The 15456-nt window shown below is 32.9% G+C and overlaps 1 protein-coding gene across 1 annotated transcript in view; it reads left to right on the top strand.

Annotated features, from left to right (window-relative positions):
* CNBD1 (cyclic nucleotide binding domain containing 1) overlaps positions 1–14954 on the top strand; it is a 156338-nt gene extending 141384 nt beyond the window's left edge. The window contains exons 9-11 of the mRNA XM_004680016.1: positions 10770–10876; positions 12184–12334; positions 14881–14954. Of these exons, the coding sequence (XP_004680073.1) occupies positions 10770–10876; positions 12184–12334; positions 14881–14954 (332 nt within the window). The remainder of the gene's footprint in view (positions 1–10769; positions 10877–12183; positions 12335–14880) is intronic.
* The last annotated feature ends 502 nt before the right edge of the window (positions 14955–15456 follow it).

The following is a 15456-nucleotide window of genomic DNA, read 5'->3' as shown; positions in this document are numbered from 1 at the left end:
ATTTTGAGCTTAATTGGCTAAAATAAGACAATAAATCAAGAGAGAAAATAATTTACTGAAATATATAACTGTTGTGATGTTTTGGAACTGATTTTTCAGGAGTGCCTGGATCCAAGATTTGAAATAATTTCACTATGGTTAATTATTCCAGTTCTTTGTTCTTGTTTTGGTTTCCCTCCCTTTTTTTTAGCAAGTTTCTCCATTTCATGGCAAAAATAGTTACAGGATACATTTTTCTCAGAATCAGTAATCCTTGCAAAAGTCTCTTTTCCTGACCCAGAAAAAAACAACAACAATAAAACAAACTGGTACTCTTCACATTAGTGGGCTTGAGTCACAGGTACACACTGAACAGTTCCCTCTACTTGGGAGATGGAATGTGTTGTCCCTGGAACTGAGTCATACCCCTGCTCTGGAAAGAGGTGAAATCCTCTTTGAAACACTTGCTGGGAAAGGGTATAAGATTTTGACATGAACAAACATAAATCTTTCATCCAAGCAGAAAATAGCATTGCATAACCTTCTGTAAAGTATTCATATTGCACTTGGGCATAGTTGGTGCACTGGTGCACTTGCTCATTTGGGGCCTAGGTTTGCTTTGTCTTCTGTGTGATTCTTTTACTTCTTGACCCCAAATTATCTCTGTTTCTGCATCCCACAAGATGCATAGTGATTAGATCTGTCATTTCCTTGTACCTGTAAAGAACTATCTGCTATTAGGACATATCTATAAATTACTGGTTTTCTGCAAATTTCTCCAATACAAGTTTTACATTATATTGTATATTTACAACTGCCTTCATGTAACTACATGAACTATAAGAAAGTTTATAAATTCCCAGAGTTTATAGAAAAGAAAGCCAAAAAATCAATCTCTATCACTATCTAAATCCCATCTCTCTATCTCTGTATTATCTTCTTTGCTACCTCTATCTCTATAAACTCCCAGACTCAGCAATACAGGAAGACATTCCCATTTAAAAAAAGAAAAATTTAAGGCAAGTTATTCTCTTGTATTTTCTGTCTCTCAAAGCACTGTATCAGTCATTTGAAATAATAACCTATTTTTAATGAAATTATACCTAATTCCAAGGTTGTAATGCTTTCGTTTTAGCCATTTCTCACTGGCACGCGTGAGTTACATAGGCACAACTGTCTCTATTCTCTTACAATAACAACCAGTCTCTTTAAATAGTGACCCTCTGACTTAATATCAGTGACATTACTGTACATTTGGGATCAACAAATAAGCATTTGTTTGGATTTTCCCATCGATAGTTAATGACAAAAAAAGAATAGACCTTTAGCACCTGTGAAATAGAGTAGATATATACAGTGCTTATAAGGAGAGAAAAATAAAACTGCTAGGGTAATTTACCTCTGATTATAGCATTTTATTTCCTATTTAACTTTTTTTACATTTCTACATGCATAGGACAGCTGCAGGAGTATCTAACTATCCATTAGTTCAATATTGATTTTCAAACATTAATAAAAATGTTTTCATTAAATAAAACTTTTTTAAAGATTGAGAAGTTTCAGATAATATTCCATAAAAGTTCTTTCTTCAAACAAGACAAATCTTAGGTCAGTAGAGGGCAGCCATGCCAAAGACCTTCATTTCCCTTGTGATCTCTTTTAAGAGTCCCAAATTTGACAGCAGTTTTTTGAAAATAGTTAAAGCTATGAGATTAATGTTTTCTCTAAGAAAAAAATAGAGCGATTCATAAAATTGTTGCCCTATATGTCATGGTTGTAACTCTTAAGCCTCTCAAAGGCATGTATTTTTACTTCTGAATTACATTTATTATTATTATTATTATTTTACTTTGCAGTGATTGTCATTTTCTATATTTTAACAGTATTCTTCATTCAGAAAGTATGAAAAAGCTTTATTTATTTATTCATATAGAACTGGGGTACAGGCCAGAGGCTCAGGGGCGGTGAGAGGCTTCACCAGAGACAGAGTGGGGAGCAGAACAGGCAGATGGACAAAGTACACTGCTGAGGGGAGCAGTGGGCGGGCCAGGAGAGGTCTGCCACGCCATGTGGAATGCCCTGCATTCCAGGGCAGGCGGGAATCGAACTCATGCGGAGGTGGCTTTAGCTTCTCAGTGCTGTGCTTTAACCCGCTGTGCCACCAGGGCGGGGCCTGAAAATGCTTTTATATTAAATCCAATGTACTTATATTCAGTTTTGGATAAGATGACTTTCGAGGTTTTGAACTTTGATCTTGAGAGGTTTTGCTCTTTTTGAACATACTATATAAATATTAATGCATTTATGTTTGTTTTACAAAGTTGTTCTAGAAAATATTGCTGAAATTTATCTGAAGGTAATATTTGCCATAGAAATGTAAAATATAAATCATATTTGAGATTGTCAGAATAATGCATTATTTTCTGATGTTTTACAAGTAATTTTATTTATATACTTTCAGTAGTTATTCTCAAGAATTTCTTTATTCACTTATTAATACTATTTGTCAAATATTTATAAGAAATACTTTTAAGAGAAGGATAATATACATTATTTGAGTGAATCTTTTTATCATAAAGGAAATTTCAATCAAAAGATTATAATGAATGTGAAATTCAAGACTTATGACAGTGATCAACCACTCACTCAGTACATATTTTGCTCGTCAGAGATGTGATGACTTATTTCTTCTTATGACCACTGTATTAAATTGAAAAACCTATAATCAAATTTAAAAAAATTACAATGGAAAGATGTAGAAAAGATGGACAAAATAGTTATAAAAATATAACATTTATTTTTCTTAAATGATAACAAAGAGAAAATGACTGTTTCAGAAATAATTTGAATAAATATACACCGAGGCAAAAATTGACAAAATATTCATTTTGTATATGGCATTTTATAATCTAATTTACTGTTTTTGTTGCCTGTCTGTCTTAGAAGATTGGTCATAGTATCCTCTTCTAGACTATTGGAGAGATCTTTGTTGAATACGAGAAACACCGTATAACAATAGTATGACTTTTTATGTGACTAGGGAGTTTGATTACATTTTTAAGGAACAGATGATGTCAAAGCTGTCTATCAAATTCAGTACAGGCATAGAGGCTAAAACAGACAAATATTATATTAAAAAGACAATTCAGGGATCTCAAATGTGAATATAAACATAAAAATTCTATATTAGAAAAAACTAACACATTAAAAAATAATAAACCAACACAAAGATAGTTCATTCTAGTAATTCAACGATAAGTATACATTCAATGCATTTTTTAAAAAGTTATTAGTATGTTTCAAGGGAGAAAAATCAAACTACATCTTCATAGTAACTAAAAAATATTTGAGGAAATTCTGACACTGAAACACACTTCTAATAAAATAAGAGTAAGTAAAAACTTTCATAATATGATATATGATCTGTATCTCAAAAGAGAGCACCTTTCTTGCCAGTAAATAGCAGATCCATCCTCTTTTGCATTTTTCATCTTCCGGGATTTCTCTAATGTATATACTGGTGTACTTGATGATACTCCAGAAATCCTATAGGCACACTTCATTTTTATTATTTTTTATTTTAGCTTCACAGTAATTTCAAAAGTCTTAATTCAAGTTTTCTGATTCTTTTAACTGGTCAAGGGCTATTATTATATCTAGTGAATTTTCAATTCACTTTATTTATTTGTCAGTTCCAGAAATTTGGTTTGGCTCTTCATCATTATTTTCTATCTCTGTTGATAATCTCATTAGTTCATGACTTATTTCTATGATTTCCTCTAGTGGTCTAGCTGCACTTTCTTTCAATGCACTGACCATCTGTATGATGCTTATTTTGAACTCTTTATCTGGTAATGCACATATGTTCATTTTTTTAAAGGATTTATTTATTTATGCATACAGAACTGAGGTACAGACCAGAGGTGCAGGGACGGTAAGAAGATTTACCAGAGACAAAATGGGAAGTAGAACATGCAAATTGATGAAGAACACTGCTGAGGGGAGCAGCGAGACAGGAGAGGTCTGCTGCGCCATGTAGGTCATCTACCTGGGATGAATTATGCTGAAGTGGCTGAATAGCTTTGTAGTGCTGTGCTTTAACCTGTTGAACTACCAGGGAAGGCACATACGTTCATTGTTTCAGGGTCAGTTTCTTGTGATCTTTTTTATTGCTCTCAAAAAAGACCATGCTGTTCTGCCTCCCCCCCATCTTGTTATATTCTACTTGGAAGGCAAATTCAGCTACCTCTCCCTTTCATTGTGGTTCTCTCCAGTCAGTTAAGCTGGGAGGACTGTCTCCAATCAATTAAGCTGGGTATTCTAGGAATCTTTCAAGTTTTTTCTGAAGATATGTTTTTTCTAGGCCAGTGTGTATAATCTCCTTATTGAAGAAGTTTGCTTATTTCTTCTCCTCCAATGTCTTATCTGTGATACTGCAGACTGTGGTGTTTTATGAATACCTTTGTATTCAATGAACTCTAACCTATCAATATTACCTCATTTTTGTCTTTACTTAGATTAGGCATGATGGAAATCAGTTTTCTCCCCTTAATAGCAAAAATCAGACCATTGTATGTACATTGCTTTTCTTTTCCTAGTTAGAGAGAAGTTGGAAGTTTCTTGAAAAAAAATTACTGTGAAATTAATGAGGTAAATAATTATTTCAAGTAATGAAAAATGAATTATCATGTATACTAAGACAAATGATGAGTATATCATACTATTCATGTACTTCTTTAGGCCAGTCTATTTAGTTTGTGATTATTAATGTCTGAAATAACGCTGTTTAAGTAATAGAATTGCAATTAATGTTGATGGTTCAGTAGTATCAGAATGAAGTGATTAATCAGGACATTATTGTTAAGTAGACAAATAAATATGATTAACTGGAACTTATGACTAAAATGTATGATTGGTACTCAGAAACTTAACAGCTTTTCTTTTTCTATACAAATATGAAAATCTTTTTTTCTGTTAATTTTGTGCTATTTATGATATACTATCTTTTGCAGGGTAAGTTACATTATCTATCTATCCTCTGAAGAACACTATGAGATAAGGTAGTTTTTCTATTTCAAATGAAAATAGAATTTTGTATGAATGTCAGGTTTAATTACTTGGTATTTTAACACAAAATTACACATTGAAATTAAATATAACACTCATTTATTAACTAAACATCCTTGGTGTGTATATAAATATATATATGAATGGACATATGTACATTGACATGTACTGATATAGTAATCTATTTAACTAACCATTCTTGATATGTAAATATATACATATCAACTTGTCACAGCACTAGCAAATATAAAAAGTGATGTCCGTAAGTCAGAGATATTTTTGAAAAATGGTAGTCATATGATCCCTACATATTTTAAATCTTTCTGTTTAAATGTTTATATTTACTTACATGTAGTCAATCATTCATGATGTCACCAAAATTAATTTTTAATGATCAACTCCTCATGTATATAAAGAAGTTATCTTTGGAGTTGCTACCAGTCCGGATTTGCTCAATATTGCTTTTCTGTGTTGAATAAAACTCACGTATAGGGCCCTCCCTGGTGGGCAGTGGGTTAAAGCACTGCACTGAGAAGCTGAAGCCACTTCCACATGAGTTCGATTCCTGCCTGCCCCAGAGGTGACCACATGGTGAGGCAGACCTCTCCTGACCTGCCCGCTGCTCCCCTTAACAGTGTATTCCATAGGTCTGCCTGTTCTGCTCCCCACTCTGTCTCTAGTGAAGCCTCTCTGAGCCTCTGGCCTGTACCCCAGTTCTGTATAAATAAATAAATAAATCTTAAAAAAAAAACTCAAGTATAACAATTATTAGGCTTGATTTATTATGACTGTGGCACCATAAATATAAGTGACTTTGGATCACATGTCAGTCCTTTTTTACAATATTTTTTTTTACTATGTTGACAAGAATCAGTTTTCATTTCTAAACTCAACAAGTCATAATTTATGTAGAAACTATAAATTTATATAAAATATGGTGTTGGGTATGGTGTGGGCACATATATCTTAAGAGAACAAAACAAATGCAGTTGAGGGTGTGAAGAAAAAGGAACATTCCTACGCTACTGGTCAAGCTATTGTCCTGAATTCTAAGAAGCCCCACACCCCCAAAAAATGCAACCAAGAAAATAGACACCATGGGAATTTCCCTTTATGTTGAAGGCAAGGCAATGATGGAAAAGCTGAAACACTGAAACAATTTCTCTGATGGAATCCTGATGTCATTTTTGGAATCAATGTGTTAGGATTGCAGAGTCCTTGGGTACACTCTGGGAAAGATTTCACCAGAACTTCCCCTTTCAGTGGCATGGGGTGATTTTCCCAGGCGAGTTCTCCACGAGACAGAAACGTTAGTTATATTTAAAGAGCAGGTTTAGGGCCCTCCCCGGTGGCGCAGCGGGTTAAAGCACTGCACTGAGAATCTAAAGCCACTTCCGCATGAGTTCGATTCCCGCCTGCTCCGGAGGTGACCACATGGCGCGGCAGATCTCTCCTGACAGCCCGCTGCTCCCCTCAGCAGTGTACTTCCTGGATCTGCCTGTTCTGCTCCCCACTCTGTCTCTGGTGAAGCCTCTCACCGCCCCTGAGCCTCTGGCCTGTACCCCAGTTCTGTATGCACAAATAAATAAATCTTAAAAAAAAAAAGAGCAGGTTTATTGGAGAAAGGGACAGGAGAGTAAAAGACACTTGCGTAGATGAAAGTCGACAGAAAGAGCTGCCTGGTTTACTGCCAAGTTTACTGAGAAGCCTGCATGGTTACAGGCCGGGTGACTTCAGGAGAGCTGCCTCTGCTGAGGGAGGTCTATGAAGAGAAACCTTGGCATAGAACAGGTCACGGGCAGGCAGAAGGCAGCTGCCCTGCAGAGGAAGAGACCTGGTGAAAAGAAGCACCGGCATAAGCACAGGTGGGCAGGTGCAGGACTGATGTGCACTGTTACAGATATCTTCTTTTTGGGAGGGGCTTATTCACTGTGAGCCTTAGGTTATGGATAACCAGGTAGAATTTGACAAGAACCTGAGATCTACAATGGGCTCAATCTCCATATCTTTACCTTTATGGTGTGCTCTAAACAGTCCCCACCTGATACCTGCTGGGGCCTTATGCTTTGTAATCTAGGCATTGGCACCTAAGGAACTTAGTTTCTAAAGCTGGGTTAATGGCTGTTAATCCCTTCTACTCCCCCTCCAGCTCCTGGCATTGTGTGAGCCAGTTTCCTAGTTTTATGGAGCCTCCTTTCCAGTTTCTCTGTTCTTATCCTCTACTAATACCATTCCTTTTAGGGGCAATTTCCTAGTGAGTGATTGGTTTAGGTTTTTACAAAAATCATGACAACTATTTATCTTAATGAAAACGTAAGAAAACCCTTTCATCGAGGTAAGCAGTTTGAAATTTAAAGACATTAAAATACATGTATATTTACACTTAAATAAAAATTATAAATGTTACTATTCTTGATTAGAAAAAGAATCTTAACAATTATCTGTAAAAGAAAACAGTCTCTCATTGTGTTTCTCAATTTTACTCTTTTAGTCTTCAATTCTGCTTACCATTACCAAGAACTTATGCCAATAATATCTACTAATAGATAAATATTGCCATTTCTACTCTTTCCCCTTAGGTTATATAAAATTTGACAAATAGCAAGAAAGATGCAAATGATTATAATCGAGTTAAATAAAAAATATAGTCATGAACTACATAGGTACAATTTTATCATCATTATTTAAAGATTATATTCATTAATGTTCAGAAGATAAAGTTGATTTGTATCTAAAAATTAGATTTTAAAGAGCCTCATCAAAATCCAGACTCATATTCTAAAACATGAAATCACAGACCATTATGAAAAGAACAGACTGGATCTTATCTTAAAGACAAATGAGAAGAAAATCAGAAGGATTCCCAGAAACTGAATATCAGGCATTGTTCTTTTCCTTTCTGCTGTTTAAAATATGCTTAGGAAATAGTCACAAATCTAATAAAACTATTTTATTTTAATTTCAGGTCAGTTAGAAGGAGTCATGATAAGACAGATAATTCCCTACTAGCAATTAGCATCATCACTAGAACAGTTAAGGTCTTAGTTTAAATGGAAACTAGTGATTAGAAAGATTGTTAAAGGACATCCTAATTAAGATAAAGACCAGTCCATTAGCCTAACAGAAAGAGCACTCTTTGGAATAGAAGTGTATCTTAGGATCAGGTAGACTGATGCGGTTGAATAAATCTCAGTACCTTTTATAAAAATATACTTACAATAAAAGAAAACTATAAAAGAATAGTATTAATGAATACTGTTCTTGAACTTCATTTTCCACTTGGAGAAATTTCTGAACATATTTTCCTTAGGAAAAAGCATACATATTAAAGAAACTTTACTAATATTAAAAACTATCTTTTCATTATTTAAAAATGTAGGTTTATATGGCTAAATGACATTTATGGTTAAATAGGGGAAATTGGGCCCTCCCTGGTGGTGCAGCGGGTTAAAGCACAGCAATGAGAAGCTAAAGCCACTTCTGCATGACTTCAAGCCCCACCTGGTCCAGAGGTGACCCCATGGCGCTGCAGACCTCTCCTGGCCCGCCCACTGCTCCCCTCAGCAGTGTACTTCTTAGATCTGCCTGTTCTGCTCCCCCCTCTGTCTCTGGTGAATCCTCTCACCCTCCACATCTCTGGCCTGTACCCCAGTTCTGTATGAATAAATAAATAAATCTTTTTAAAAAATAGGGGAAATTAATTTATGAATAGAAATACTTATCAAAAGAAATTTTCATTGACTATCTAATTTCCAATTATTCTTTTTCTTCTGAACTCATGGCAGATTTTGTGTATATAATATACATGTCACATTACGTAAAAAATAAAAAGTAAATTGACATTTTAATTTCACAAATTTGAGATTTGGAAAAAATATGCATAAATAATTGTTGGTTGAAGAAATACAGAGAAATGTGGATAAAAAATAACTAAATTTAGAGCATTTATTAGAGACTACTCCAAGTAAAGAATTATTAAAAGAATATATTCATAGAATTATTTCACAAAAAATAACAATATGATTTGTCAGTCCTTGACAAATAGGAATCCGAAGAACAACCAGATTTGACATTAAATCTTCTTTTTATTCCCTACTCCCTACTCTGAACCCATTTTCCTCCATCTCCAGTCTCAAAGTGAAGCCAATTGCTGGTACTTGGAGCCATTACAAGTTAAGACAGAAGAAATTGTACAGATTCCATGTCTAGTGTTAGCAGACAACATCAATCCTTTAAGCTTATTCCTATTTAATTCTTTTGGATGCAATTGCAGAGAAGAGTTTTCTTGATATTTTTCTTCTTCCAGTTTGTTATTGATATATAGGAACACTATTTTTGTAAATTCATTGTTTGGTTTTGGTTCTAGGGAATATAGTATCAGGCAACTTAAGTGTTACTGTGAACTCTTCTTTAAGCAAAATTAATGGATTGCACAATAAAATGATCTAGTATTTTTATTATGAACTTTGAGATGTTAATAGTGTATGAGGAAAAGGAGATTGCATGCTCTCATAAACATATCAGTTTTTATCTAAAAGTATTTTCCATTGCATGTTGATATTTAATTTTATATGATGATAATTATATTTATAAATTATTGTGCTTTTTAAATCATAATATCTAAAGATTAGGGTTATTATCTAGCTTCTTTATCATTTAATACATTAGTAATATTTATCTTGCTTATATATACCCTCTTACTCTAAATGAATGCTTGGTAATTAGAGATATAGTTTTGCTAATAGTCTATAAAATTATGGGAAAGGTGCATGTGTATCCTTATATTTAGGTTATCACTATTAAGTCTTTCAGAATGACATATTGGTATTTTTCAGAATGAACAAACAGAGTTGATTTGAAATAGTAATTTCAATATTTTGTATTAGTTTTATAATTTAAATTATGCCGATAATCAAACATGTTACATAAATTAGGTATATTAAAATTAAAATTTAAACTACTTTTTAATTCATTAATAGCAATAAAGGCACCCAGTTTATCTTCAAGTATAAATTAAAATTAGTATAACTTCACAAGCTTGAAAAAATAATGTATTAAAAACAATTTATTACACAGTATTAAAACAATATTAATAGCATTACTTATTACACAGGTAAGATGCTAATAACTTTACTGTACTTTATTAATGCGTACATAGAGTAAGGACTCCAAATTTTGCCACTTTACAGATGGAAACTGAAACTTGGAGAAGTAATTTAGCTAAGATCATATTAAGTATTGTCACAGTGGGGTTTAAGCCAATCCAGTGTGGCTATGTAACACTGTTTTAAACCTATATTTAGTAAAATGCTTGTATGGATTTGAGGAATAGCCTCTACATAACCAATTATTAAATATTTATTTTTGTTAAATAGTTTTTAAACACTGCCACTTTGAAATTAGTCATAGCGAGAATATTTATACCATGAAAGTAGGCGATTGCTCCAAATAGGGATGTCCCATACTCTGTTCCTCTACAATACCTATAGTACATCATTGCCTTTATATTAAAAATCTTCTCATTGTTCATTTCTGTTAGGTTACAGATATAAATATAATAAATGTAAAGATTTTATCATATGCTGAACTGCCTACTCATGGCATCTATTAAGAAATTTATCATTAATGATTATTGAATTGAATTTGTCACCTAGTATTATCATAGTATCTAAAACAATTTCTTATTGTGAAGAAAATATGATATAAAATATTATCTTTTTCAGTGATAGTGGAAAGTGGAAATATAATTTCTTTTGTGGCTTATGTTAATTCTGGATATTGTGAAGTTTACAGAACTATTATAGGACTTGTGAAACAACAATCAAAAGTGGTAAGTTTTAAACTTAGGTGTTCTTTACTTACTCTAATAAATGAAGGATTTGGAAAACTTTTCATAGGGTATTGGAAATTTGTCTTTTCCGAAATTTTATCCATCATTTCCCCCTTCTTTTCACTGAGTTGTTAGATAGTATAGGAATGAAAGATAAGTTTGAAAATATATTGAGTCATTGGAATGGCAAGTAAACATATTGAAAGAATCTTAACATCCTTTTTCATCAGAAAAATATTAAAACTACAACAAAGTACTACTATAAGCATATCAGCTAATCTAAGATATACTTACCAAAAGACTAAGTAATTTCATTATAGGTACTTGTTCAAGAGCAGTGAAAACACATATCTACAGTAAGATATAATTCTGCCTACATAAAAAACTGGAAGTAATCTAAATGTCCATTGATAAATGGGTGAATAGAAACATTATAATATAGTCTCATTATAATTAAAATTAATGATATATACAAGAATATGGATGAATTACAAAAAAATGGTGGGTAAAAACACCAAACCCTCCTAAAAAGTACATTCTCCATTATTTTAGTTTTAAGAACTAGAACAAAGGTTAATGAATACATAACAATAGAAAACTATCCTTTAATGGCTAGACTGTCTTAAATGGAATTAAAATTAATATATAAACTTAATTGAGTTCTGCACTAGTTATATTCAATATAATGGTTTGCATATGTAATTAATTAATCTGAGTTCATCAGTAGATACTGGTTTTTGATCCCAACATACTTACTAAAGGTTTTTACCTTTTTTGAGTTCCTGTCACCTTAGTTTTTGTTTTGTTTTTGATCCTATGACTTACCAACTGAACCCCACTTCAATGCTGATGGATTCTCCCTAAATAATTTGGAGTTTCAACTCTTTATACAGAAACACGCATACAAGTCTTTATCATCAAGATTTACAATTCGAACATAAATTTCTAGTTCCCTGAGTCAAATTCATTCCTCATGTTTCTTTTTGATTAAAACTGGAAAGTCAGGGAAGTAATACACTTTTTTTTTTTGCAATTAATCCCATCAATCTGATTTCTAGCACTCTACTTTTTCTTTATTCTTTTTTAGTCTGAGTGTGCTTTGTACTAGAGCTGAGTTCACAAATGGTGATTTACAAAACATACTAAATTATGCTATGTTTACAAAGTAGTATCCTAGGATCTTGAAAATGCAATAATTTAAACACATGTTAATAAATATTTTCTATGATATGAATGACATTTCTAATTTATTTTTAATGCTGTATCAATATTTAGTCATTAAACATCATTTATCTTATCTCTTACAGAAAAAAATTCGAAAACTTGTTTATGTGGGTAAACTTCAGGAGAAAGAGTCCTTTGGTGAAATTAGTGTTCTTCTTCAAATTCCTTTCACATGCACTGTTGTCACAGGAAATGAGGTTGAATTGGCAATCATTGAAGATAAAGACCTATTTAGTAAGTACATACATGTCTCTTATTTTAATTGCATTATCAATTTGATTTCCAAACACTTTCAGAAATTCTGGGTTAGTTGTTTTGTTTTTTTTTTAGTTTAGGATTACTACAAAAATAGATTTTTTTGGTGATTCCATAACTAGATAACAACTTGTGATTTTGTAACATTGATGACACTGAAAATCAGTCAACCCTGTATAACTCCTTATTACATGATACTTTATCTGTCCAGAGACAAGTAGTATCCTTCATTCTCTGATATTATAAATATCAATAGTCTGTCAGTAAACTTCTACACAGCACAATTATGAATGGTTTAGGTTTATATAATCAACATATGATACAATTTTATAAGATTTTCAGAAAAAGTTTATCTTTTTTGTGAAATGATATGTTTATTTTCATAGACATTGAAACTCATGATATTTTCTATTTTTTCTTGAGTACAAGAGTTATCAGGAAATCCAATATAACTCTTAAGTTTCTGAAATTATATTTGTATATAGTACATCTGGATTCTTTGAAAATATTAAAGCATAGGTAAGATTTACAGAGAAAGTTGGCCTCAAAATTTATGCAAATACATTTATTTAAGAAAAACAGAACTTTCATCAATCTTTGGATGGTTTGAATTTGATATTTTATTAATATTATATTGATTGCCAACAAGCATATGAAAAAATATTCAACATCACTTGTAATAGTGAAAATGCAAATTAAAACCATAATGAGATACCACCTCACACCAGTGAGAATGACTCATATTAAAACAACTAGCAACAACAAATGTTGGCGAGGAAGTGGAGAAAAAGGAACTCTCCTGCACTTCTGGGGGGAATGCAAACTAGTACAACCACTATGGAAAGCTTTTGGAGGTTTCTCAGACTGCTAAAAATGGAGCTTCCATATGACCCAGCAATCCCAGTTATCTATCCAAAAGCACAAAAGCACTGATTCAAAAGGACACCTGCACTCCCATATTTATTGACACTATTTACACTAGGAAAGACATGGGATCAACTGAAATACCCAAAATAGATGACTGGATTAAAAAGATGTGGTACATATACACAATGGATTATTCTCAGCAATCAAAAAGAGAAACTTGTGCCTTTTGCAACAACATGGGTGGAACTGAAGAGATCATGTTTAGTGAAATAAACCTGAAAGAAAAAGAAAAATACTGGAAGATACATGACAGGAGTGTAAGGGATCACTAGAAGAAGAAAAAAAAAAGAGCAATTGCAATAAAGTAAAAATGAAACAACAAACAACTATAAACCAGAGACATTTTACATGGGCAGAAAGGGAAATGGGATCAAAACTGAGCTGGGAAGAGTACACAGGACTATGGTGATGACACATAGGTGAATTGGTGGTGGGGAGAAAATGGGGATTGCAACCAAGAAGAAAAAATGCACAAAATGAAGAATGATTAAAAAAAAAAAAACAGAAGAAAAGGAAAATAAATAAAGTCTTCCCCTGAGAGGGAGGAAAAAAGAAAATGCAACAAGAGCACAAAACAGAATTTGGTTGTTGTTCAAAGTCATTGGTAACTGAGATGCTTGAATATGTTTACAGAACATAATCATCATTCAACTCAAAAGGCAAGGCATGTAACTTTGCCTACAAAAGAAGTTCTTATTACTTACCTGTTCAAGGGAGGAAGGATTTTATTTTTTATTATTTGCATACTTGTAATTTAGGGTTGGGGGTGGAATAAAGGTTGTTCAAATCCTCACTTCCATTCATCACTCACTGAGTCAACAAATAGTTTTGACCATCTACATTACCTAGGTACTATATAATGTAAAGGGTAATGACACCAGACAAAACCTAATCCCATCAATTTATATTCTACAGAGAGAAGAGATAGACCATGTACAATTAAATAAAACAAAGTAGAAAACTAATGATTATTTCAGATGGGTAAGAAAAAAAAATAGTAACAGTTAATGGACTAAAGTATGCCTAGAGGTACTTTTTTATTCGAGGGATCCTTTTCCTTTTTTTTCAGTGTTTTTTTAAAAATAAGATTCATTTCTTTATGCATACAAGAACTGGGGTACAGGCCAGAGGTGTGGGGGTGAGGGGATTCACTAGTAACAGAGCAGGGAGCAGAACAGACAGACTGAAAACACTGCTGAGGGGAGCAGCAGGCAGGTCAGGAGAGGTCTGCCACACCATGTGGGTCACCTTCCCGCCACAGTTTGACCTTGTGCTCTAATCATTGTGGCTAGCTTCATAGTTCTGCACTTCAGCTGGTTGCACCACCAGGAAGGGCCAGGATCCTTTTCTAAGAAGGTAACATTTGAGGTAAACCTTCATGATTAGAAAAGGCCAATTAGTGTGAAGATCTGAAAATGAACATTCTAAATCAAAAGAACAGTCACAAAATTTCTGAGAAGGTAACGATTGTGACCTTGAGTATCAGAAAGAAGATTGAAGCAGCCTAAAGGAGATTATAAGAGACTTTTGGAGAGGTAGAGAGAAACAAGATTTATGATTTACCAGGCTCTGAAAAAGGTTACATTCCTTTCCCAAAGGTAAAATTTCAACTAGTAATGAAAAGGCTTTTAGAGATTTTAAGAAGGGTTTCCACAAGAACTGTGACCAGTGAACTTGAGAGACTTCACATGTGTTGTAGCCTTATTCTAAATCAACATATTATAGAATAAACTATAGCAGTGAAGGAATTATTTTTTTTTTCACCCAGGGGTATTCAATTATCATGCTTATTGTTTTATAGTGAGGCATAGAATTAGAATGGTACAATTTGTTATTAACTCACCTGACCTACATTATATATTCATTTGATTCAATTAAATTGAGCTTTTTAGGTGCTATTCCCTACAGCAGAAATTCTCATACATTAATACAGCTCTTTTTTTGACAGTAAAAACACTTTTTTTCTAACTTCATATTAAAATCATGCTTATTCTCTATGACTTATGTAAAAACTTTTTCTATGAACCTTATACCTCACTTCATTAATTTCCTCTTTATTGACGACAGTATGATATGGTAAGAAGATCAGGAATTTTTCAGTTAAAAAGTAAAATGCTCTTATTTATGCTCTAACATTTTCTGTGATTGTGACTGTAACACATTACTCTAATCCT

The sequence above is a fragment of the Condylura cristata genome, unplaced genomic scaffold (genome assembly GCF_000260355.1).
Source record: "Condylura cristata isolate star-nosed mole 26May11 unplaced genomic scaffold, ConCri1.0 scaffold00009, whole genome shotgun sequence".
Classification (NCBI taxonomy): Eukaryota; Metazoa; Chordata; class Mammalia; order Eulipotyphla; family Talpidae; genus Condylura; species Condylura cristata.
This window is presented reverse-complemented; position numbering and strand designations above follow the sequence as displayed.